At 35.3% G+C, this 27,302-nt stretch overlaps 2 protein-coding genes across 31 annotated transcripts in view; both read right to left on the bottom strand.

The window, feature by feature from the left end:
* The window catches only part of SORBS2 (sorbin and SH3 domain containing 2), a 312,931-nt gene that overhangs the window by 15,152 nt on the left and 270,477 nt on the right, over positions 1-27,302 (bottom strand). For 22 of the 30 annotated variants that reach the window (XM_033103959.1, XM_033103958.1, XM_033103960.1 and 19 more), the window contains 8 exons: positions 26,248-26,297; positions 23,486-23,673; positions 19,613-21,196; positions 16,434-16,522; positions 14,969-15,015; positions 11,301-11,415; positions 11,087-11,215; positions 8,838-9,041 (listed from right to left, as the gene is read on the bottom strand). In XM_033103959.1, the coding sequence (XP_032959850.1) occupies positions 8,838-9,041; positions 11,087-11,215; positions 11,301-11,415; positions 14,969-15,015; positions 16,434-16,522; positions 19,613-21,196; positions 23,486-23,673; positions 26,248-26,297 (2,406 nt within the window). The remainder of the gene's footprint in view (positions 1-8,837; positions 9,042-11,086; positions 11,216-11,300; positions 11,416-14,968; positions 15,016-16,433; positions 16,523-19,612; positions 21,197-23,485; positions 23,674-26,247; positions 26,298-27,302) is intronic. The other 8 variants (XM_033103985.1, XM_033103987.1, XM_033103983.1 and 5 more) reach the window with 1 other exon arrangement.
* LOC117021143 (uncharacterized) lies at positions 433-4,925 on the bottom strand. Its single transcript, XM_033103989.1, has 2 exons — positions 3,985-4,925; positions 433-2,446 (listed from the first exon to the last, which is right to left on the bottom strand). Exons 1-2 carry the CDS (start codon positions 4,729-4,731, stop codon positions 2,237-2,239), a joined length of 957 nt encoding a protein of 318 aa, XP_032959880.1. The 5' UTR covers positions 4,732-4,925; the 3' UTR covers positions 433-2,236.

Genomic DNA, 27,302 nt, shown 5'->3' with positions numbered 1-27,302 from the left:
TGTTGTGGCTAAACAGCTGGAAAGGTCATTTTAACATACTAGGAAGAATCGGGGCTTATTTTCATATTGGAAACTGTGCTCAAGGGGTTCACATTCTGATGGGATGGCTTTAGGGTGAGGAGACTTCCTTACACGACTACACAATAGCTGAGTTTCTAAGAAGAAACCAAAGAGTCTTTCTATCTCCTTGTAAAGAGCTTGCATTGGAACTTGAGTCCACATGCTCTAAGTCTCTTACAAACTATTCCCTTAGATGGAAGTGGAAGCTCAGCTTATAGAAGAGTGGAGGATGGTAATAATTTTTATTATGAAAAAACCATTATTTAAACAAAATCCTCAAAATACTTGAGAAAATACTGGATTCTGATTTATATATCAAACTCGTAATTTATATGTACCTTTCAGTCTGTCATTTATAAAATGGTGGTAAATTTTACTTTTATGGAAGATTTAAGTAAAATAATGGTTGATAGGGGTTGATAAAATTCTAATGATGTTATGCATACTATACTATGCCTATTAAAACATCATTAAAATTTTATTTTCTCTTTGCTTTTAGTGCTAGGTTACTGTCACTGTAATGAACGTAACTTCTAACATTCTTGAAATGGAAGAAATAGGAAGTCTTAAAGGATTCAGTGGAGCACAGCTTGTTACTGTGTTGGATGTGGGGCTAAATTGTAATAATGGTCTAAAATGTGTAGCTGATTCAATTTGTATTTATATTTACAAGCACAAATAACTTCAGTCAACTTATATTCTCTCTATGAATAAAATGATAGATTTGATTTATAAGGTTTCAAAAAACTCACTGGGGAGTTAAAAATTAACACTTGCTCTCAAAGATGAGATAAAATATTGAAAAAACAACTTCAGGTTTCTGGAGTTAGTTATTTGATGCTGTTACTAAAGTATTCTTTTAAAACATCACCATTGTGGATAACTCCATTCTTTTGTATCATTCTGCAAACAACTGCAACTTAATGTATGTGTGAAATGAGTTTGGGTCTTGCAGGAGAATAAACCTGTCTAAATCCTGGTTTTGTCCTGGATACCACAATGGTCAGTCCTCCATTTCTCTAAATTAAAGAACGCTGATTTCTAAAGTTACGTTTCCACTTATTGATGAAGTTTAAAGGCTCGAGAACAAGTAGGGAAGGGTAAGGAATACATAGTTTGGCCTTAAAAAGAAAACCATAGAAAGAGGGGGAAAAGCAAATTCTTCGTCTTAGACATTATGTAAAGTATTATTATTATTACAAAATTTTCCTAGTTATTTCCTGCCAGCTAAGGTAAAACCTCAAAGGGCAAAGAGCAATTACTCTTAAAGCATTCCATTGTCTCAAACATTTTTCCTTTCATAGGTAAGATAAATTCACATAGACAGACAATTTTGTTGGATGGATTTCATGATGGGGGTTTAGAAGGTTGTCTCAGGCGTTGGTTCTTCCTAGAACAGAAACTTGACTCTACCAGAGCCTTCACTTCTTCACTTCTCTGCAGAGGCTCTCATTTCAAGTTCTGAAGATTGAATGTGAGACTGGGTTATCATTTGAAGTCTATCACCTTTTGTCTAAAAGAAAAGATTTTGGATTATTCTGATCACAGAAGCAAACTTTTCCGTGATGGATTGATTTCATGCTGTGATTGCCATTAAATCTTTTTCCAAGGCCAGTCATTCATTTTGTTAAAAGTCTTTTAAAATTATGTCCTTAGGGGGAGTTGCCAGGCTGCCAGTCTCAGAGATAAGACGCTTTGTGAACTGTTACAAAAGCAGCTTGTTCCTGCATCCTCATTAATTTACTTCAGTTTTGTGGGAGAACAAGGGTCAAGACAGTCGATTGCAAAGAGCGTCCTCAGGCTCTGCTGATCTTGCTGCCTGATGGGAGAGAATTCCCCACAGGAGGCAGTGAGCCCACTAAGAAATGACAGGATGACAGGCACATGCTGACACCTTTGAATCAGATGGTTCTCCTGCTAACCCTCAACTTAAAAAAAAAGAAAAACCTAATGGTTGCTTTTTATTCTTATATAAATTTTAGTTTGTTTTTCTCCTCAATATGGGAATAGCTGCTATGCACATACATCTTTTAGCTTTTTGGATAGAGGCCATGCTGATGATGTTAAAAGTTAGCAATCTGTCTTTACATGACTTTTGAGATCTTATAAGATGGCACAAGCCTAAACATATACATCTAATCAATTAAGTTCATTTCCAACATGCAATAAACCACACTCAAGATGCAGTTACCTTTACTTTTGGTGAACTTATCTCCTTTTGATAAGAGTATTTAGGGAGGAGAGGAGGTGAGTAGGACTGGGTAGGCTGAGAAAGTGTAGAGACCAGGTCAGAGGCAGAGGCCAAAGGAGAATGAAAGGGAGGGGAAGAAAGGAGGCATCTGGGAAAAGGTGTACACGTTCGATCTCCCGAAGAAAATGATGGTGGCTTAAATATTGAGGAAAAGACAAGATGAGATTATGCTTGTGTCCAGAATGAGGTTACACGGCCTTAAATATCCCCCCAGTGTAAATAATTTTAAAGTTAACTAGTCCCCTAGTAAGAGATACTTATGATAAAGTCTTGTTTTAAAAGCACTAATGTTTTCTTTTGAATTTCATTCAAGATTTCCAGTGGTTATGATCAGTTTAATTCTTCTGCTGTGGGTGGCTGGGGTAAGAACCCCCATAGTCTACAGGCAGGTAGCAGTTGCTGGGAACCAAGCTCCACATCTACTCATATCTTAAAAATCAATTAAATTGATAAGACAGTTAGTTATTTAAGTTACTGGCTTAGAGTTATGCTTACTTACTGCAGCGAGTGATCTCTATTATTAAGTAATGTGTTTATACAAATGCAGGTATGGCCAGGTGACATTTTCTCTCCTGGTTGAGGAACAGTCAAGCCTCAGGGTTTTGTGACCGTCTGGGGGCCTTATGACCACGGACCATTATTTAAGCGCAAGAAGACCCCATATAAGCCAAGTGCTTCTACATTTATTAATGGTAAGATCTTAACAGGAAATTATGGGGTTTAGAAAATGATTTTCATTTTTAGAAATTTTAAATAGAGGACCCATAGGGGAAAGGGACTTGCGTAGTGGCATAATATGAATCATTCTTTTTGTTTCATAATCTCAGTATTTGCCAGTAATCATATTTTCTTTTTAATTCATAGATTACATGTTGAGATATCAAGTTTTTCTTTTTTTTAAAAGCTAGAACTTGACAAGCTAGAGATTCAGAGTATTTCCCCTCTTTATTGACTAAAATCATTGCTCAAGGTTCTCTGTCTTTAAGATGAAAAATGCAGGACCCAATCCTTAAGTAGTCACCAATTTGAATAAAATTACCTCTTCAGAAAGAATTGATAAGGAACCAGAGTACTATTTTTCTTTTCTTTTCCTTCCTTCCTTTTTTCCTTCCTTCCTTCCTTCTTTTCTTCCTTCCTTTCTTCCTTCCTTCCTTCTCTCCCTCCTTCCTTCCTTCTTTCCTTCCTTCCATCCTTCCTTTTAAAACGGCCATTATATCAAAGATATGGTATATAGTTTTCGCATCCTGGAATTGGACTAATATATCTTTATCTCTACAGTGGCGATAATAATAACCCACCTTCTGAAAAGTAAAGATGTAGAGTTTTTAGAATTATGTCTGACACTCAGTAAGAGCTCAGCTACTAGCTAGCTATCATTATCAATCTTGGAAAATTAGAAAGACCTATAAATTACACAAACTTTAAATATGAATTTATAGTTGTAAATAAATAATGGACTTACGTTGTACATTTACATCATCTTATTAAAATTTGGTGTGTTTCCATACAGTTTTATAAGTCCACCGCCCTACTTATAAATGCTTGTATTTTTTATAAGGTAACTTTCTAAAGCAATGTCAAAATTGATGTTTATTAATATGATTAACTGTAATAGCCAATCAGAGTAAGTTCTTCAGGGTTAGTTCTTCAGGAATTAGGTAAAATTAAAATACCTCATTACTGGTTTTAGCTGCACTGCTGTCTTCCTTAGGAGTTCTAGGATCTGTGGGGGTGGCTACTGCATATTTTAATCCGTTAGGTTTCCTCTCCTCTTCCTCCTCTTCAATGTGCAGGCTTGGTGTCCTCTCTGTGCCATCATGGCCACACCACAAAGCATCTGCTTCTTGAGATTCTGGCCCTTTTGGGATACCTGACATAACCCCCTCACAGATTTCCTCATCTTCCTCTCCAATGACAGGGAGGGTTTGGGGCAAGGGACCCACATTAGTGTGTGCAGAGGCCACAAATTTATCACCTAGGACTTCAAGTACTTTTTCAGGACCTGCAAAGCCTTTTCTCATTTTTGTCAAATCAGCACACTTGTTTTGAGTTGTCTTTCTGGGATCCTGGCATGGTGTTGCTTCATAAGGCTGCACTGTAGTTGAGGTCACCCCCGATAGAGGAAAAGGTGGTTGAGAGGAAGGTGATTTGGCAGGTACAGATGCTGCGGGCAATGGGAGGAGAATTGGGGGTTCTTCTTTAATTTCAAGGGTGATCTCATCTAGGTTATTTGGTTTGGCTTGGTCAGCTGATAAGATTAAAGCACCAAGCTTCTCTAATTCATCCAAGAAGTTGTCCAGAAAAGGAGGTGGTGTTGGTGTCAAAGGGTTTGCCAGCGGACACTTGTCTGTCGGGGACATCCACCCCTGGGTGATTCCTTGGACAGCTCTTTTATCTGGGCCACATGAAGCTTTGTGCATGAGAGGAGGGGCTGGTTCACTGAAAGTCAACTTAGAAATGAGCAAGGATTATGAAGTAAAAAAACAAAAAACAAAAAACAAGAAAATGATAATAATGCATCAAAACACAGAGACAGAGAAATACAGGAAAGGTATGGTAGTGAATGTAAAAAGTATTTTATGCTGTGGTCTAGGTCTGAAGACAGTTTGCTGAATTTAAATACATAAAATCATGAGTATATTAATCAGAAAATTATCTAACAAATGAAACTCTCCTAGTCTTTGAAAGAGAACTTATATGTCAAATAACAAAATAGTGCTGTCATGGAAATCATGAGGACAGACAGCAAAATTTAAAAGATTTAATTGAATAGACTACCTCTTTCAAACTTAAAGTGTCCAGATATTGACTTAGTAGTAGAAATGACTGACATAATGTCAATGTAGAATGAAAACCAATAATTTAACCTTGTTTTACTCCTTGAATTTGTTTAGTGTTCTTTCTTCCGGTAGCAGTGACAAATCATTTGAACTTTCATAATTTTCTCATTGATGTTTGCAAGGTGATGATAACATGGCATAAATCTTTCTACATCATTTTACATGAACACATTTCTAAATGAATAAGTTCTGAAAAATATATTTCAAGAACAGAACCCATGATCAGAACGAAGCTGAACTTCCATTAACAACTACCTCAAAGTTAAAAAACAAAAATCCAAACTAAATAATTACACAGAAAGGGAGCGTTTGATGTCAATGGGAGCACCTTTGGCTAGGACTCCCATTCTCTCTCGAAAGCTTGACATTTTATGTAAACCTGTGGATGTGTAATTTATGAAGCTTAATCTCCTGAAGTAAAAATATACTTCTGTATATCTTAAAATTATCACTATATTCTGGATCTATTGAACAAAACATAATTTTTATGTAAATTCACTAAAAGTAGTTGTAGAAATGCTGCCTGGTAACATTCTAATACATGTATCTATTGTTGCTGGACTACAAAGACTGGTACATGCTATACATATGAAGACCTGGGAGAGGCTGGTGGATGACATTTTCCTTTAGTTCTTTCTAGGTAGACGATTTGGATGTGGAAAGAAGAAATGTTCAAGGAAGATTTCTGGAGCTGTACTCTCTAGTTGTTTGTTTAGGGTGAGACTTCACTCATGCACTCAGCACTCTTGGTCCTAGGGCATTAATATGTACCAGTGCACAGTACGTCCCCCATTTAACTTTCGACTGCTGCGTCCTGTAATAGGAATGGGGTATTACAGCATTAATTCAGTTGTTTTTTGTTTTTCTTTTTAAAAAAGGAAATATGATGTCATGGCATCATGAGGTAGGATAAATGAGACCAAGTGTCACACAACTTATGTGAGCATCTTAACAGAAGATTCAGGAATAAAGGCTCTTTAGCGCCTGATATACAGTGATTACTATACATATAATCTGTTACTGGATAGATAGACTCTCTTAGCAAGTCCTGTAGATATTTAATTTTTAATTAGGTAGAAGGGGCCTAAGTCTCATTTGATAGTTTAGAGAAGTTTCTTTATTGGCCAGAATTCAATTTTATGCTTTTATTGTGCAACACAATAAATTTTGAAAGTCTGTGACATATGTAATAATCCAAGCTTATGACTTCCCACTTTCACTCTCTCATGGACAAAAATATTATGTAGATGAAAAACAAAAATCTTTAAATTCCATTGTTATCACTACTACTCCATCACTGTTATTACTCCATGTCATTACCACCACAATCCCTGTTAATATATGTTAACAGGTTCAAAGTGCTTTGCTTTACAATGGACTTGTTTCTACTGAAAGTCAAATTAAGTATCCTAGGATACCTATATCACAAAAATACATTTATGATACAAAAATCATATATTTATCTTTTCTTCCCAAAGCATTAGAATTGAATTCTACTGCACTAAAAGCAGAAAATCAGAAATATTATCTGAGTTGAGTCTCTCCTAAAATATTGTATGTGACCAAATGTGATTTGAGGGTGCCAAAGGGTGATTCTCATCAATCACTTAATGTGTTCCTTTATTTGCAAATATCAGTTAGAAAATAAGATATATAACATTGATGTATTTTGGATGTCATCATTTAGAAGTACATTATAGTTCTTTTTCTGAAAATGATGGAGTTCAATAATACTGAGAAGTTTCCTTCATTAAGCCAATGGCATCATAGCATAGATTGCCAGTTGGAATAAAACCATTAAGTGTTGTTTTTTTTCAAATTATGGATATAAACTTTTCAATATATTTTTTTTCCAGCAATGAGAGTAAAACACTAATTAGTTATTAGTGACATTTGTACATTTCTCTATTTATAAAATGTAAAGTCTGATTTTCAAGGAAAAAATTAGGAAACTGAAAAAAAATTTAAATCATATTCAAGACAATAGATTAAAATACTGCGATCTAAAATGTTACATTACCAATGTTAATTAGGACATTATGGAAGAAGTTCTTAACTGTTAAATAAGACTTTGTAGATCCATGCTTATTCTTTCTTATAAAATTTTATTTGAAGGTATAGTTGCTTTGAAATTTATCTGGTAGTTCTTTTAAGATGACTGAACCGTGGATAAGCTCAAATATATGGATGGAGATTCTTATCTTTTCATTTATCAGTAGGAACTACTGGAGAAAGAATGTTGGTCTCTAAATACTAAGCTCTGGTAGTAAAGTAAATATATTGAAGAAGATTCTGGAAAACTTATAACCAAGCTAACAAACTTGGATAGTACCAAATCATTTCATTATCCAGTGATAAAAATATTGAGAGTAATTACCCCATACCTGAAACCCAGTCTTCAAAGAGAAGTAGAATAAATACAATGCCTAGTCTTTGCTTGTCTTAAAATAGTAGATTCCTAGATTGTTTACTTATGTAAAATGTTTCTAAGACTCATTTTAAAGAAATAGTTTAGGTCACTGGGATGCAATTTTGAAATGAGCTTGCATTGGGACATGAAATGACTGCACACTTTATAATGTCTGATATGTTAATGTTATTTTGCTAGCTCTAGATGGTTTATTTTCCTATGTCCTAGCCTTGATCTTAATTATTTATTAGAATAATTAATAAATTATGCAACTTAATAAAATTTTAAAATGTTGGGAAGTACAATATTTTGAAAGTAATTCCTTGGTAATTTAAAGTTTTTACTTGGCGGTTAATGAAAAGGAGAAAGAAATTTCTAAATACCACTCATAAAAAGAACGCACTATATTATAATCGAACAGAAAAATAAAAAAATTCACATTGTGAGCAAAGAAAGTAGGAGAACAGCCTTTTGTAATTAATTAACCAGATCAGGAAGCAAAGTTCCTTTTAGATTAGACATTGAGAAAGATAATTATCTTTAGCTGCTAGCTCAAGTGAGAGAATAGAACTGGCACATAATTATCCTAAAACTAATAAAATACGCTTGAGGACTTCTAATAACCAATGAAAATTTCCATTCAAGCTAATAAACAAACTGACTTACAGACCTTAATTGAACAATTTCATTCTATCTCTTTCTATATTAAAACCCCCAAGACTTTTATAGAATTTTTTCAACCTAATGACCATGTATTATTGAAATAAACCATTTTGAGATTTATCAATCTATTTATAGATGCATATGTACATATATATGTAATCCATGTGAAATACACAAATAAACCATTTTGAGATTTATCAATCTATTTATAGATGCATATGTACATATATATGTAATCCATGTGAAATACACTTATATGAATAAAATCAAGCTTTAGAGAAAAATCAAGCTCCAAAAAATTTGAGTTTCAGAAAGCAGATATATTTATGTATAGATACAGATATATATCACATCGGGTCTTATGATATGAATGTTTTCTCTTTCAGTATTTTAACTTCAAAATGAAATTCTCAAAAATCAAGCATTACACCTTTATGCCACCACCCATAAGAAAAATCAAATTATATTGACTCGACATGGCACTCACACTTGGAAACCTACCATGTAAATCTTTTGCTCTGTAATAAACATGATGTTCTAGTCTACCGCCCTAAAATCACTTATTATCTTCAAGCTCCCAAATGTTATACTAATATGCTAAATGTCTTCTTACCTTATTTGAACTTAAGCTGTGAATTCTATCACTTGAATAGCTGTGGGGTATTGGAGGGTCAGGGTAATCCTCGGCCCCTTTGGTTGTATTCCTCTTGACAACTTCTACATAGGAAACAGGGAAGATGCCTTGTCTGTTGGTTCCCGAAATTTTACCTTCATACCAGTTTTGATCAACTCTTTTGAGAAGAATAACTCTATCTCCCTGTAATGAATATTAGGAAAATCCATTATAAATAAAGACGTGATAACATAAAAATATCCCTCTTGATGTTTTCTAATAAACAATAGTTTTCCATTTGGGAAAGTTTCATACCACCAGTTTGTTGTTTGTTTGTTTGTGTTAGACAGGAGAATTCAAGTCAAGTCTCAGAGCTCACAAATCACAGCTTATCAACATACAAGCAATTTAATCATCTGTTCATGACGTTAGAATCTTTGCTAAACGATGCTTAGTGAACATGAATGGGCTTATACATGTTCATACTTGTACCGTGTGAAATGACTTGTGTAAGTGATTTCAAACAGCAGAACAGTTTGATGGGCAATACCTCAATGACAGTAGCGTCATCCTATCACTGACAGATTCAGGGAACGACCTGTAGGAAGAGCTTCAGAAAAGTGCAACTCGTCTCTCTGGGATGTTGTGTTGGAAGTGGGTTGCAGAAACCCATCTCTAGAGGGATGAAGTTGAATGGTACACCGTTTTTCTTCTTTAACCTACATGTGCTAACTAGTGACAAAGGTTGAAGCTAATGGGATGGGGCAAAGATAGCACCCTAGATAATCCATCGTTATGGACATGGCTGACATTCACCTGGTCTGCATTCAGATGGTGTAACACCAGTCTCCATTCTGATTAGTGGGTGGCCATGCCATAGTGGTCATTAAATATTTTTATAGAACCCTTGGCCTTTGCAATAATAGAACTTTCTACAGTCACTAACTATTCCAGCTACCTGCAGCCAATGCCACAAAACCCAGGTTAAACTTTAACTCAAACCCACATGTAGCCCAGAAATAAATAGGCAAGATGTGATTAAACAGTAAGTAAAAACTCCGCAGCTGCATCCAGCAGATAATATGGAAGTTTGGGCAGCTGCACCTGACAGGGAAGTAGAGGTGACACATAGTCAAAACTTGAGTGCAGTAGGGAGGCCTTTTTCAGATGGTACTCAAGGTGAAAGTTCTCTTTTTGCCAAAATGCTGAATGCTTTATATAGACTGTCCCACTGACACTGAGCAGAATATTCTGAAGAAAAATGAAATCCCTCTAAATCTTAAAATTGCACTGATTTTTTTCTGTGATACATCAAGGTCAGGCTGTTGCTAGGCTATTGCTTGAGCTATAAATAGCACTGATGGAAGTATGAAACATAAGTGGATACAATCCATGTAATGTTGTGTTGCAGCTTGGAGGGTAGAAGAGAATCAGTTGGTGATGCAGAACTAGGATGGAAACGGGAGAGTGAGATGAGATTCTGTCAGGACAAAAACAGTGGTATTTCCGGTTATTACCTTTCATTGCTCCTGGCTAAGCATTCACTAACAGGCAGGAGTGGTTCCAGAACCCCTGCATATTACTGCTGTGTGGTCTGTGTTGTGTGCAGGCATGCGGTTACCTCAAACAAATGTATGTGCTTGCTTAGCAAACAATGAAAATAGTTTATTTAATCATTCTCAGATGTTAACAATGTTATTGTCTCAAAAGTGACAATAAGGAAACAGGACTGTACAAATGGGTCCTCAAAATGCTCCCCAGTAATCTTCATTACTTTAGGACTTTGCCTTAATTCCAAGATAGAGAAAAGCAAGCATTGGGACATCTCTTAAAAAAAAAAAATTAATAACAAGGCAGCAGAAAAACGATATTTTGAAGTGTGATCAAGTACTTTTCTTTTTGATGCCTTTCCACATGTATAACTCCATGATATTCAGTCTGAGGCACCCCTTGGAGAATATCTGGGGCCTCCCAGGTGCAACCACGGAGGGAAAGTCTCTCCGAGAAGCAGTGTGTCCCACAGGGGACTTCATCTGGAAGGACCCAGGGAACCGCAGGAAACAGTGGCTCAGGGCAGCCTTAGGGAGTCTTTTGTCCTTTCCTTATAGGAAAACACAAAAATGTCTAAGGAAGAAGATAACCTATTTTAGTTTTGAAAATACACAGCCTTTCAATACACCAGTGCACCAATGGTGCATTGCACTAATGGTGCATTTCAAATGCACCAATGAAGCAAACAGCCAGGTTACCTTTCTCAGCGATAGCTCCACATTTGTGTCAGCATTGAAATTATATTTGGCTATAGCTTCTCCGATTTCTCCAGGCTGGGCTGGGGGAGGTGGTCTCGCGGGCTGTGATTTTTCTGGAGGTGTGAGTTTCTAGGAGGGAAAACAATGATTGATTCTTGACTTGTGGTGACTTTAGAAACAGCAACCACAGAAGAGGTCAGAGGAAAGGACTTACCTCTACGTATGAAATTGGGAAAATGCCCACTCTGCCACGGTACTCTCCCTCGTACCAATTCTGATCAATTTTCCTGAGGATGTAGACAGTATCTCCTTTCTTAAATGACAACTCCCTGGAAGAGACATGTTTAAACATTTCTTTTCCCCTCAATGTATAGCAATTATTCTTAAGACACTATACTTCCAATATTAAAAAAAAAAATCTGTTGAGCCCAGTTGGATAAGAATATTCCTTGAAAATTCATAGAATTCGTTTATAACATTATAACTTTAGAAATGATTTCAAAAAGAACAAGTATAAACATCATGTCTAATATAAATCACGGGCAGATTAATATGAAATTTAATTGGTGAGATAAGACTATTTCTATCTAAACATTAGTTTATAGCAGAGAAGTTGTGAAGCTTGGTAGATAGATTAGTTCTGCAATGATGTTTTTTATTCTGTCCTGAAGCTAGTGAGCTAGTGAGTTAGTTTCTGTCTCCTTTTCATATGCTAAAGCTGGCAACAGGAAAATAAATAACATTTAGCCTTAACACAGAAATACCAACACCAGAAAAATTTTTATTTGTGGATCCTTGAAGCTGGTTGACAGGTATTGAAGTAGAATATCTTGATTAGGAATTTATTGTGTGAAACAGAAAAGATCATATACTCCTAATTTTCAGTGGGGCACAAAGATAAACATGTTTTGAGTACAAAGACAGGCACAGATTGCCTGTTGACTTTACTTATTTACTTATTTATTAAAGAATAAAAATATTTTCAAGGCCCTATGAAAAGGCATTTTGGTTCTTTCTAAGAAGAGAGTAGATATGGTTGGGTATTTAATTGTAAGTGATAAAGCCATTACTCATTAAAAAAAAAATCCATGCCTAAATCCTCACCCTCACTCCATCAGTTTTTCAAGGCTTCATCATCCAGGTGATTGTGTCTGGGGGGGTATTTTGCGTCCACAGTTACGTTTTATTGGAGAGCACTTATTTCATTCTTTTCCCAAGAGCCCCACTTTCCTACACATCTGCCTTCCTGCTCTGAATCTTCTGCATTGTTTAGTTCAGAACCTTGAATTGGATCATTGTTGTGTGTGGAATATGTAATGGAGAGAGGTGTATATCAGAAGTAGAATATTTCTCATTGAGTAAAAGAATTGAAATAACCGTTGCATATTAAAAGAATTATTACACATTTAGAAGGGCTGAAATCTTCACATTGAGAGTATGTTAAATTTTTGGTAACCCTAAAGACAAAGAAGATTCACACAGCCTCACATTCAAATACAGGACTTCCTTCTTTTATGCCAGTGCCTGATTCAAACAATAGAAAACAAAACATTTAATGTTTATAATCCAACACTTTTCTTTGTGCCAGATATGTTTTGTTTCTGGAAATGAGACTAAGAAGCTTAGCTTAAAAAAAAAAAGCAAATTAGAGACAGCTAATTATTTTTCTTTTAAATATGAAAAAGATCTTTTCTGTTTATAAAGCTTATATTTAAAAATTTGAAGTCATCTACATAAAGGATAGTAGCCTCATTTAACAGTTTTAAAAATTGGGTCTCTCTCATCTCAGAGGTAGAATTTTGGTGTCCCATTTTGGTAAGTTCACTCCACCACTCCCACCCCACCCCACCCCACACACACTGAATAGTGGCCATTGACAAACTTTGGAAATGTCATTTTATCTCTTTTTCCTATTTAACAATAGACATGATGATTGGTGAGTTACTTAAGTTTTTAAAATTAACTTTCTTGTATTAGGTAAAGAAAAATAGCTTTTAAAATAGATATTTATTTAAAACACATCCATCTCTTGTTTATAAGATGTTAGGCATGAAAAGTACTCACATCCAGTTATTAATTGAAATGACTTAAAAATGTGGCTAGTCCTTCAGTAACTTTCAGTGCTGTCTGGATGTGTGAGCCTTTTCAAGTTGCATGAGTCGTCCATACCTTGATTTTTGTGTCAAATAAGTAACTACTTTGGGGATGATGAACGACTGCTCTTTATATCCCCAAGAAAAGAACAAAAAGGATGTGATTAAGCTGCAATAAACTTATTTATGGTGTGAGGAGAATATTTTTTTATTACTAAAATTATGGGATGGCTCCCATGGGGGATTATTTAATCTACTTCTTTTAAGATTTATACAATTAGATTTAATTGGTTTACGAAGACTTTTGTAAATGGGGTGGTTGGTGTAGACAACCCTTCAGAAAGGCTGTGCTATTTATACTCCCATAGGAGGCATGTGAAAGAGCGGGTTTCCCTGAACCTTTGCTAACTCCGGGCATTCATGATGAGGACATGACCCTGGGGTGGGTGAAGGGCTTAGGATTCAAGCAAACAAAATCCAGGGACACAGTCAACACCCAAACACCCTCCCTCTGCATTGCACATCATCTTTCTCTCAAAGCTTGTTTTTAATTAAGGCTTCTCAAAAACCTTGTGAGCCTTGGGCAGACACCCTGCCTACTTTTTACATCCTGTCATTCCTCAGGGTTTCATACATATTTAAGGAAGCTTTTGATTGTCTCAACGAGAAAAATGAAATTTACGTGTTCTGTACATTATTTTATAAAACCGACATGCGCTGTATAAATCGTCACACCATATCTAAAGAATAGTAGCGAGGACCAAAGTGTAGTAGAAACAAAGCAGATGTTACTTACCTAATCAAAAAATGATGTAAGTTTTTGTTCAGGATTGTTTTTTTTTTTTAACATCAGATTTAAGCCATGTTCACCATCTTTATTTCTAAATGGCATTTTCTTATTTGGTTTATTCCCTATCTCAGCAGCCTTACCAAATTCTGAGTGATTTTATTTTTTATATGTCTTCTGCCAAAGACAAATTCTGTAACTATGAATTCATACCATATGCAAATATTCATAGCAAATATTTTAGTTATTATATATATTGAGTCTACACTACACAGTGTAATTTAAAGCCAATTTACAATGAATTTAATATCTTGAATTCTGATGGAGACTAAAGTTTCTTAAATGAGGTCTGAGCACATGGGCCAAAACAGCTGGAAGACTCCCTCCCATTTAAGCCTACTCATTTTCTTAGTACTAGCTTTCCTCAAACACATGTCCATCTGATGAACAAGTTACTAAAGAAAAAAGTTTTAAAAAATATTGCAACATAGGAGTGTGAAAAATACCAACATCAGAAGATGTTGAGAATCTATTTTGCTGAGAATCTATTAATTTTGTAGAGACATGGAGATTTTTAGTACAGGAGTCTTTGTACATAGTTTTAGTCTTCAACCCCACGAACAATCCTTGATATAGTTGGACAAGTAAATGGTATCAAATTCTCCCAGATAGTGTTAATTACTCCCCAACACTATTTTTACTTAATTCTTGACATGAAAATTCTAGGAACAAAGATTCTTCATTTCTTTTTTGTTTTTCCTATCCTTTTGAATTCATTGTGTTCTAACATGTTCAGTGTAATTTAAAACTCAGTGATTCTCAACTAAACTCAAAATGAAAATAAAATTACCCACATCCCAATTAATTCAGAAGGAACCATTTAATTAGAGTGGATTGCTGAATTATTTGTGACACATCCCATAGCAATATTTATCTCTTAAAAGTATTACTGAAGTATTTAAAGCCAACTTAAATCACATGATGAATACTTATCTTACTTACTTAGATGTCTGAGCCTTAAAATCGTAAACAGCCTTTGCAGGAAATTTCTGAAAAAGAAGGTAAATAATTAGCACTAACTTAAAATTTGGATTTCCTACAAGAAAGCCGTTTCATGTGAATTAAACAGAAATGAAACCTCAAGGAGTGATTAAACATATATAATGTAAATTTTATATGCAATTTATGAATACATTAATTAGTTCTTCATTTAGATATTTAAGCTATAGCAGGAATATATTTATAGCAGGAATTGTTATTCACCATAACAATTGAATATCATATTTCATCTTAGGAGCAAAGGCAGATGAATGCCATAATAGGGGAATAAAATGCTTGCAGAGGATTCTGATCTAGATATAATTTTGGCTGCAACCAAGGCATTTCCTGGGATAATTGTGGAGGGTCAATTGCTCTGTCTTATGTATTGACACAACTCTTTCTGAATCATAATAAAAGGGTTGGGAAAAATCATGAAGGAAGTCAACATCCTTTTCACTAAACACTTATTAACATAATAGCAAAGAGATGTTAGCCCAATTATCACTGGGAGGCTAGTTAGTGGCCAAAGGATAGGCTTGATGATCTTGCATTCCCTGGAGGGTTCAGGAATTCTTCAGCACACAGTAAGCCAGCTGCTCATCTTTTAGTCATGACATGATGTGACATGTGCCCCCCATTAAACCCTGGGGCCCACAGATTTGACTGGGGCACATATAAGCTACCTACTCCAGCTCTTTCTTCCCCAGTAATTTCCCAGTAATTTCCTCACCCCACTCTTTTTCTCTGTGATTCTGGTAAACTAAACAATCTGGACCATTCTTGACTTCTTTAGGGGTTCCACAGGTACAGGACTGTATCAGATACCTGTAGAGATACTCCTGGAGTGGCTGCCAGTCCAAGACCAGCCTTCAGTTTCCATCAAATCTCCATGGCTCCAAGACAGTGGGAGTCAGAGCTCCTGCCCTGGCTCAGGGCCTTGGACAAAGAGCCAGGAGGTCGGTGGTTTCCAGAGACAGTGGTTTCCAGGGATTCTCTCCAACGAAAACAGGCCAGCAAAACTTATTTATGTAGAATTTGTATCGATTTGCAACACAGTTGAGCTCGGGCTCTCCCCTATACCACTGGGCCAGGAATTTGTACAGGAATTTTATCCTCCTTCCTCCACAGGGTGGCCCGGCTCAAGACTCTTTTAGACCATAACTAAAAGAGTCTTAATTCATGGGTGTGAGGTCAAGAGGCAGAGGGGCCTCACTGCCACCACAGGGGGAAATCTGCAGCTAGGGTCAGAATGCAAACAGCTCGAGTCCTTTGCTCAGGCTCCAAGGAACACTGTTTCTAGTTTCTCCATTGTCATTTTCATGTTTTTAATCTGGGTTCTTTCCTGGTTTGGCATGTAACTTTGGCTGGCAAGTGCTTTATCAAGGATGTTGTTGAAAAAGACTCAAATGATAATTGAACTAACTACCTCTTTTTCTGGAGTTCCTCTTCTTTCCCTTGGTGCACTTCTCCCCAAGTCAGTTAAAGTGGATGAGTAACTTCTAGGGGATTCACGGTCTATGGGAAAGGACAAGGCCAGAGTGAGTATTCACCTATTAAAAGCAGACTTGTTTAGCCATTTTCCCTGCCGGCAACTATTTTTCACCTAAAATTTGGGAGAGACGCCACAGTGGAAAACATGGGTATAAAACTCATAGGTAATCCTAAAGTTGTGATGTAAGACACAAAAAAACAGAACATTTCAAAAGGAAAAAATATCTGAGGTTGCAGAAGTATTATAATCCTATATATAAATATAATTGTTGCATTGCTAATATAATTATACAGCAGCATCCTGCATAAGCATCTCATAGTTGCAAGGATTTTTCATCTAAAAGACTTTTTAATATTTTCTATTTCTATTCTTTTTGCCTCCGATTTATAATTACTATTATAAAGCCGATAGAAGATGGGGAATAGCCACAATTTAGAGAAACGAACATTCTGTGGAACAACAATTTAAGAATGTAGTAATGAAAAAGAAAGAGAAAAATAAAGAAAGTATGAGGATGACAGAACTATGGTCATGTCCATTCTCCTCTCTCTCTATTTAAAAATACTTATTGAGTCTTAAGATGTCATCTTAAGACTTAATACTTTGTCTCTGGCCTTCCCTGGTGCTCAACTAGCTTATCAGAAAGTAAATATTTATTCCAAAAAACAAAGGGATAAAAATTTTCTAAACAGATAGTATCATATCAGTTGCCAAATTGCTTATGAAACATTGAATTGTTTTTATTCCCCTTAATACAAAGTATAAATAATTACTTTACAAAATTATGATTGCAAAATTAGGATCTTTTAGTGGTATCTTATACCACTTTACAAAATTAGGATCTTTTAGTGGTATCTTATACCACTAACTATATCACTAAAGTGGTATCTTATACACATTTATATGTGGAAATGTAGCTAGAGGCTAAAAGTATTCCAGTAGTCTATGTTATAAAATTTTACTGGTATAACTGGGTCAAAATTTATATATTATTTTGCTTATCTCTTTAATAAATTTAATTATGTTGAATAACAAGAAGCATTAAAAATAAAATAAATCCATCTGTAAAGGAATGAAAAATGCCGATCCATAAAAAGAAAACACTGTTTAAAAGTTTTAACTACTTTGATTATAAGGAAGAATTGTCTACTTACGGCAGGTTGGGTATCACTTAAGTGAAAGATAAGGATAAATGTCTAACTCCCTGTGAGGTGTAAACTCCAAAGTCTTTAGGCTTAGCAAGATAACATGGCCATAAATATTTCAGTAAAACCTATCCAGCTATTTTCATAAATGCTAGAAGATTATGTGCAGTATATTTTTTATTCTAAATTAATATATTTTTATGATCAAAAGCCTGTCATAATCATAAATTTTAAATTACTTTCACTAACCCATGGACTATAAACTATTTTTCACTTGGGTTAAGCACAATTGGAAACTAAATATTCTATTAACATACAAAGCTGTCCTTTAAATGCATTTCAAAGTCCCCTCAAATCACGTTTCAATAATAATATATATTCTATGTACACATAAAATTGAGAGATGATTAAATTAGGATTTTGAAAAACTGAAAAAGGAAGCAAATTAAACATTTAGATTCTAACATGTCTCAGTGAAAATTTCAAATTTAGAAATTGATTTTTAAAATTCGAATTTGTCTTTTGAAGCGTCTTGCATGCATAGTATAAATGGAGCAAAGATAAATACTAATAAAATAGCAAATGTACGCAATGACAATTAACAATTATCATTGTTAATGACATATATGACTATGAGCCATATATTACATGTGAAAATTGAATCATGTCTCTTTTTTCTATAGAGATTATATTCTGTACAACAAATTCCTAAGTATTAGAAGTTTGAATCTGTTCCTGCTACCTTCTCTCTGCGTGATCTTGGTCAAATTTATTGTCTGTCCTCTCTGGGTCTCAATTTCCTTAGCAGTAAAACAGTGCTTACAATGATTTCTATCATCTATGTTTATGCCAGTGTTAATTAGATAATATATGCAAAACACTTTGCAATGTGTGCTGCATAGAAGACTTTCTGTTGATGATCCAAGTTTCAGCCTGGAATTTTCATTCCAACTTCTTAAAATTTACATGGTAAACAGATGCACCTTAAGAATTAATGAAAAGAATCGTATGAAAATATCAAAACACCTTGTTCTTTTCAGTATGTAAACCTAAAAAAAAAAAAAAAAGTCCTCTGCATCTGAATTGCTATTTGTCCTTGTGTTGCCACTTCAAGGTGACAATCCATCTGTGAAAACTGAGTCAAGAGTCACTTTTAACCTAAATGGTCTAATTCAAATGTCAATATAGAATTGTGTTAGAAACAGAAAATAAATAAATTACATAATGGAAAGGGAGAGAAAATGAATACACTGAATGATGGAAATGAGACTTTTTTATATATATACATATATACACAGCTTAAAGATTCATTCACAAAAATTTTATCCCATTGTGTTCTTTAAATGGAGAAAGTTATTAGACAATTCTAAGTCTCTTTTAATTATCCATCAATTACAATATTACACACTTCAGTTTTGCTTCCTCAGTGTTTTCATATGGTATTTTCCATATAGAATGTGAGCAAATTATTTATTGAATGAATGACTACAAAGTTAATATAAAAATCAAGGAAAAGGTTATTTGTTAAACTTTTGGCTTTGACTCATTTTACAACAACAAAAAGAACTAATGCAAAGTTGTCAATCTCTTAGGGATACTGATAACTCAATTATGGTTTCTATCTTGAAACCTTTTTAAAGTAAAATGTCTAATTTCTTATTTTAATGTGACTTAACCATTGTTTCAACCATAACATTAAGCTACAAAAAGGTTTTCCCTTTCGATTTTAAATGAGTAAATTTTTGTGAATTGATGATCACTTTAAGCCACATCTCAAGCCCAAATATCACAAGGGCAAATGAGAATCACTCAATAAGACATGTTTGCACAACAAGCATTTGCTTCATAACACACAATGATACCAAGTGGTCTCACAGCTCAGGAATGATGAGATGAAGGAATGGAAAGTGAAAGAGCTGGAGGGTGGGTATCTGAACCACAAGAAGAAAGAAAGAAAAGTTCATCCACCTTGGAGATTCAGTGCACGCTCGTGGTCTTGGTGGTGGTAGTTGTTGTTATTGGTGTCCATGTCTTGGAAAGAGGCACTGTGGGGCACTCTCCCACAATCGTTCGGGTACAATGGACAATGAATAGCACCATCTTGAGGCAGTGGGTGGAAAGGCTGGTGCATGGGGCTCCTTTTTAGAGCTTTAAGTGATGAATTCCTTTCAGGAATATCGGGCAGCAGTTCACTGATAAGACGGTGCAATATACTGTTGTCTGGCAAACTTCCCCTTCTCTTTTCTGCTTTAATTTGGTCACAGATGTCTTTAAGGGCAGAGTCCAGAGCCTCAAATACAGACGTTTTACATTTTGCCTTTTCAGTCTGTTTTTTGGGAGTTGAATTTTTTTTCCTCCGGAAAGGCACAGGACTGACTAGAAATGCAAGTTTAGAAAGTCCAGGGTCCATTTCTTGTCTTCTGGGCTCTTCAGTATTTTCATGTTTAGCTCTCTCGTGTTTCAACATTGTGGTAAATCGAGTATAAGAGGCTGGGCATCTGCCTTTGCAGGAGCTGATGAGGTGCCGGTGATGGTGGTGGTGATGGTGGTGGTGATGGTGGCTGGATCCATAAAAACTCTCAGAGGATGTGAAAGAAAAGTGATCAAAATCACTCTCACTGCAAAAGGATGATCCTTCCACGTGAATGTAATCACTGTGGTCGGACACCACTCCATCTTGGTCGCTATCAGAAAACTCCATATGCGTTCTCGGTTGCTCCTCACTGGTAACTTCAATATGAATGGGCACCAGGGTTTTAGACTTGTAGCTTCGTTGTACCTGAGAAGGGTGTCTACTCTGATTTTCTTCCTCCAGCAGAGACTCAATGGAAAATCGCCTTTTGGGGCATAAACCATTGTGTTGTGGTTCTGGGATTACAGGCGATAACATTTCATCTCCTAAATTTGGCATGGATTTTGACTTTTGAATCAACTTTTCAAATTCAGAAATGCGGGTGGGTACCATGTCCCTGGGCACCTCCTCCGTGGAGGACTGGCTCCATCCCTGGAGCAGGCCTTTGTGTTGCTGCTCCTTTTCATACTGCATTATTCTCGACTTGACGGAACAAATCACCTCTGGATTCATCAAATCTTTGCGGTTAATGCGGTGCATTTTCTTGTACATTTTTAGGAATCCTGGGGCGTCGTGGGCTGCCCTGTGCCGAAGCCTTGATCTGCCATTACCGCGGCCCTCCTGCATGAATGTGGAAGCCCACGGTGTGGGGCAGCTTTCCTTGGAGTCCTCTTCGCATAACAGAGAGCCCATACTTTCTGACTTGGTTTTCGGGTCAGGGAAGCTATCACAGTCATCGTTTAGGAGGTCATCACAACTACGGGATTTGATTTTGGGGGAAACCATTTCTTCAGTGCTGCTCCAGACCTCTGCATTTTGCCGGGCCATTTGCCAGCCGTTTTTGAAAGTAATGGCCCTCTGTGAGTCATGCGGGACGTCCAAATGCTGTCTGTAAGTATTACAGGAATCTAACTCATTGGAGGGGTTACTGTTGAGCCCTGAGCAACTGCAAAGGGGTGGACACATTTTGCTATCCCCACCTTTTAATCCAGAGCAGCGTGGTGGAAGGAGAGACATTTGGAGAAGTTAAAAGTTTCACAAAGAGGAGAGCACGTCAGTTAGCATCAGATAAAAGAGAAAGCAGCATGGTTTAATCTAGACAGATTGTTACACGTGAAGCTTCAACTTTAGAGGAAAAAAGTCTAATTCTAAAGCAAGGTAATACTTTTGTAATGAATGTAGCTTTGCAGGTATTAGAGTTAACAAAACTATATATAAAAAGGAATTAATGTAGCTAAAATACTTATTTTCTATTGAGTAACTCATACATCTTTCTGCAAGTATTAGGTATGCTGAAAACACAATAGTACCTTATAAGCTCATTGCTTATGACCTGGTAGAAATTTAAAAGTTTACCAATTGATGCCAAAAGTGATATAGATGTAATCAACTTAATAGGATCAGGATTTGAGTCTCATTTGATTTATAATAATAAGAGGTAAAGAGTAATTGATAAGTTTACATTTAATTAATACTCCCATAACTGTATCAAATAATTTTTCGTGGGCATTAGACAGAAAAAGGTATAAGACAAAGTATTTTCCAAAAGCACAATATCAAGATGCTGTGAACTATTGCTGCTAATATTTTTCCAAGAAAAACATAACTAGTGCTTCTTTAAACAAACTAATTTACCTCTTTAATTGCTCTACCTTGAACTGCTTGTTAGGCAGGTTCTCATAAGGATAACTGGATCTACTAGAAAACTTTCATCTAAGGTAAAAGCATCTTGCTTTTTTCCAGGGAAGGTCTTTTTAGAAAATCATTTGCAATTTGATAATAGAGAGCTAATCCTGACCTCAACTGGAATATGTATGGAAATATTTTCTTCTACTTTGTTGAGTCAACTAATAAATGAGAGGCCAAATACATCTAAAGGGACTTTTTTCCCTTAGAAATAAATATAGGGGAGGAACCTATCTCAATTGACAGTTCCTCCCTTACAATCTTCCCCAAATTCTTCAAAAGTAGATAAGTACATTAAATAGATCTGTAGTGTTTGGGAAAGGAAGTTGACTTAACACTCCCCTAGGATAAAAACAAATATCTAAATCAATCAGAATCCTTTTAACTTTTGGGTGGTATCTGAGCAAAATGAATTAATGGCATTTCATGACCTATTTGTTACCTTAAGGTATTTGTTTGCGTAAATGAGTAGAATCTGATAAAGGTATCCTTGTTAATTTGAGGAAGGGTATCATGAAAGGGGTGCACTCTCTCTGAACCTTCCAGTTAGTATTCACCGTTTTACTAGGATGTGGAAGAGAGCTGTTGTCTTCTGTTTATCCAGAGTCCAATCATCAAACCAGCCTGTTTTTTTTCATCAACCCAGCTACCTCTTAGCTGTTACTATCACGTGGCAAAATTTTTAGTGCCTACATTTGATACATGTAGCTGAATCTATGCTCTTTCATGGAGATGTCTGTTGGAGCTCACTTTCTTCACACATTTCAGATTTCCTTCTCTGTTCTGTTTCAACCCCAGGAGATTGGAGGAGACTGTAGAGCCCCAAGTTTGGTATAGATCTAGGTATCTATTGGTGCTGGTTCAATCCTCAGTCTCCATTTTAGAAATATTCCTGTTATTGTGGTAGTAATGCACTCAACAGTATTTCAGACATTTTAAGGAATAACTTGCTTTCAACTAAACTCACTGAATTTCCATAGAGGAGACAGACCATACGGAAAAAAAGGCTTGGTGATATCCAAATTTTATAATTATGGCTTGAAACCAGTTAGTTCTTACTAGTGGACTGTTGTGAATTGAACACTTTATGTTACATGCAGAACATGGGTATTCTACTATACATATGAATACTGACCAAAATATAGAGCCAGTGATTAAAGAAATGACTTTCATTGGTTAGACAAATTTTATCTAGAATTAAATAATTAAAAAAAAATGTACGTTTTAGGCAACAGTGTTCTCTGTTGCTACTTATATCTCCTATTCTATAAATGTGATTAATTTTGCTCATTGTAGCAACATTAGAAATTAACAATCATAAATATAATCTTTTAATAGCCTGACAATAAATTATTTGATATTTTTGATTTATTCCAAAAAAACATAAATGCTATATTTGGAGGAAAAAAACACTAAGAGATGATAGAGACCTTTAAGTCACTCAAATGGTTCACCAACCTCATTTAAATGCTATTAATAACTACCTCTGGATGGTTATCACTGGACAAGTTCTCACAGGGTACTTACTCTAGGTTAAAACTTAAACTAATAAATTGTTTACACTTCAATTTACTGTTTTTTACCTTTTGCTCTGGATGGAGAAGAAGGAGAAGAACTAACGAAAGACTTTGTCAGGGTGGAGCTTGATCCAGGGAGGTCTGCTCGGCCTGGGCTGGTCCTGCTTACACTTGGGTCCCCCAAACCCCTCGGCTGCCCCACAGCAGGCTCGCTCTTCCTTCTTTTCCTAAAGTCACTGGCCAGGCTTGCAGAACTGAAAGAAGGAATCAGCTTAAGTTTGGAGAAGTTAACATGTGAACCAGAAAAGATTGGTGGAATATGCTGGTGACAGTGTTACAACTCGTATCCCCCATCCCACAAACTGCATTTTTAGGAATTTGTTCCTTGATATTAAACACTTTTTTTTTTTATAATTGTCTCTTTAAAAAATTTATTTTTTTAGAGCAGTTTTAGGTGACTGAAAAAGTGATTAGAAAGTACAGAGATTCCCATATATTCCCTTGCGAAGTTTCCCCTATGATTGACATCCTCTATTAGTGTGGTACATTTGTTACAGTTGATGAATTATACCTATACATTATTATTAAATGTAATTAAAGTCCATGGTTTACATAGGGCTCATGTTTTCTGTTGAACATTCGATGAGTTTTGACATATGTGTAATGACATGTGTCCATCCTACTGTAAGAACAGTGTCATTGCCATACAAGGCTGCTGTGCTCTACCTCTTCATCTCTCCCTCCTGCTAAACACCTGGCAACCACTGACTTGTTCACTGTGTCTAGTTTTTCCTTTTTCAGAACGCCATATAGTTGGAAACAATGATAGGTAGCCTTTTCAGATATGCCTTTTTCATTTAGCGATATGCTTTTAAGATTTCTTCCTGTCTTTTTGTGGCTGGATAGCTCATTTCTTTTTATTGTTGACTAATATTTCATTACATGAATGTTTGTTTACCCATTCACTCACTGAAGGGTATCTTGGTTGCTTTGGAGTTTTGGCAATTATGAATAAGGCTGCTATAAACATTTGTGTGCAAGTTTTTGTATAGATATAAGTTTATAATCATCTTTTAAAGTAAAAATTCTCCATTTAGTATAACATGTTGTGACTGACAATTCAACATTATGATTTGTGTCATGTATCTTTTCTCTATAAAGAGGAGTTCCAACAACATGAATACATCCAGAGAAGGGATGCCAAAATGGAGGAAAGGACTGGGAAGAAAAGGAAGACATCTGGTGAGACAAATTTCTCTTACCTCAGGGTTTCCTGATAGCTCTTTCTAATAATCTGAGCTTTAAAAACCTTACACTGGAATGCCAAGATTTTTCTATTTAAATGCTGAATGACCACTAATTTGGTCAGCAAGTAAACTACTAAAGGGTCCTTTCACCCAGTTATATTAAATGCTGTTGATAGTCTATAATGGCAGGAAATTTTTATCATGATCTGGGTCTGAGTATAGCATCATTGAAGACAAACATTAGTGAACAAAGATATCTATCACACAGCATGCTGTCTGTCAAACCATTAGATAAAATTACATCCACAGCAGCAGCAACAGCACACCACCTCCTAGAAGCCAGCCGTATGCTATTTACTTTCCGACATTATGGTCTTTTATAACCCACAGTGTCATCGCTGTTTTACACATGAGTACATGGAACACACATGCTTTGCAAGTACAGAGGTGGAGCCAGACCTCAGAATTTGTCTTCGTTCTTCTAAAGAGGATACCCCATCTTCTCCTAGACCTGTTCTGCTATCATAGTCCTGTCACTTGAGGGTCTGTGTGTCTTTACAGAAATCCTCAGGTCAGATTATTACTTTAAAATTCAAACATTTTAGGTATATATATAGATGGAAAAGATGTAAAAGGAGGGGTTGGGGGAGCTCCTTTCTTAGTGATATTAATGTCTTGGATGGCACTTGGAACCCCAATTTATAAAGGGCCCGATTTACAAAGTTATCTACTTATGTTGATAGAAATTTACAGAAGGGTGAATTAATGTCACATAAATATTTGTGGATGTTACAGTGTGGCTGGGAATTTGTATTATTCAGTATTGCTATTGAACTGTGTCTAAATTTCTGTAATATTTTAAAGTAAGTGTGATATTCAAAGCCTACCAACAGAACTTAACTTGGCAGAGTTTTAATGCAGTTAGGACTAGTGGTTAAAAGCTATTTTGGTTCAGTTTTACCGTGTCTCTGCTCCTTGCCAGCTGTGTAAACTTGGTAAGTTACAGAGCCTAAATTTCCATTTACTCAGAGATAAAATGGAGATAATAGTACATAACTCATGGTGGTGTCTTAAGGATTGAATATGTTTATGTACTTATAATGCCTAGTATATAGTAAGTCCTCATTTATTTATAGTAACAGTATTTCTGATTGGTGTGGTCAGAGTATAACAAACAAATATATGTGGAACATACTTTAGAACATTTTTATAATTTTGTAATTTATAATTTATTATAAAATATTTATAATATTTTTTCAAATATGTTATTATATACATCATCTAACAATATTGAAAATAAGATGCTTATAACACCCATTTAAAGAAAAAATGACTGGGTATAGTGAAAATAGCAAAAGGAAGAATTTCTCAGTCTGTAAAGGAATCCAGAATTACTTCACTTGATTCTTATAAATTTTTGAATATGATCATATAAAATAATATGGAAACAAAATAAAATAACTTCATGAAGTACGGTGCTTAAAATAAAAACATGAGATATATAATCCTCATTAATCTTTCATTGAAAAAGAACCCACTGGTTTAGAATATTCTGGTTGCATAATATAGTACAATTCTTACCTGCCAGGTCTTTCCAGGCTTCTGTCTATAGAGGATTGATACAAGGAGGCCTGTTAAGATAGAATAATAGTACCATGAAAATTTTTACCACAGCAAAATTTCATTCGTCTGTGAACATTAAGTCAAATATTCTAAAAAGCATATTGCAAAAATTGAGATTAAAAGTACCATTTATTATGATCATAGAAAATGTCTCCCCAAAGAAAAAATCGTGCAACCTAATTTCTACTTTCTTCCTATCAACTTTCTCTTCTGATGTACTGCACTGTATTTTTCTGTTTTACTCCAGTTATCTACAACACAAACATTGCCTGGGTGAAAAAAGAAAAATCAACAACCACTTCTTCATGGAGAAAATTGACTGTAAATAGAAATTTCTTACATACAGGAATTTAAAGAATTTGTAGTCATCAGTCAATCCTTATAAAACATAAACCTTCTTTATAAATTTTTATCATGTTGCCAGCTGTTATCTTTAAAACCTAAAATTTAAGCAGAACTTGAGACATCTTTCATCTGTCAACATACACGACATTTTAATAAAAACCACAGAATTTGTTTGGAATTAAACTGACTTACTGGTACTAAAATCAGGTACAGATTTATGTCTTTCAAATAGTTAAATTCAGGGTTACTTTAAAATAAATGATTTAATGAACCAACACTGAGCCTTTTTTTTAAGTCAACTTTTAACATTTTCGTCCGAAAATCAACTCTTTGTTGTCTGTGGTTGTAGGAACAAAGAAAATTAGAAAATACAAACTGATAAATAATTCCAGATTTTTATAGTACACACCATTTTCATACTCTTATTCTGAACAGTGCAATAAAATAGATATTAAGTGATAATGTTACAGAAGAGTTTTTCGCTTCCCATGGCCATCTACTGGAATAGTTGCTAAAATACACAAAGGCAAGAGAGGATCAGTATTGAACTCTAGAATGTTTGAGGTGACACTGTAAGATGAAAGTAGTGTGGTATGATGTCTAGAATGCATAGGAAAATGTATGCTAATGTGATGATTAAGTACCCATCACAAATAAACTGTGGTCTG

Source organism: Rhinolophus ferrumequinum, chromosome 4 (assembly GCF_004115265.2).
Source record: "Rhinolophus ferrumequinum isolate MPI-CBG mRhiFer1 chromosome 4, mRhiFer1_v1.p, whole genome shotgun sequence".
Taxonomy (NCBI): Eukaryota; Metazoa; Chordata; class Mammalia; order Chiroptera; family Rhinolophidae; genus Rhinolophus; species Rhinolophus ferrumequinum.
The sequence above is the reverse complement of the archived record's forward strand: the minus strand, read 5'-3'. Positions and strand labels throughout refer to the sequence as shown.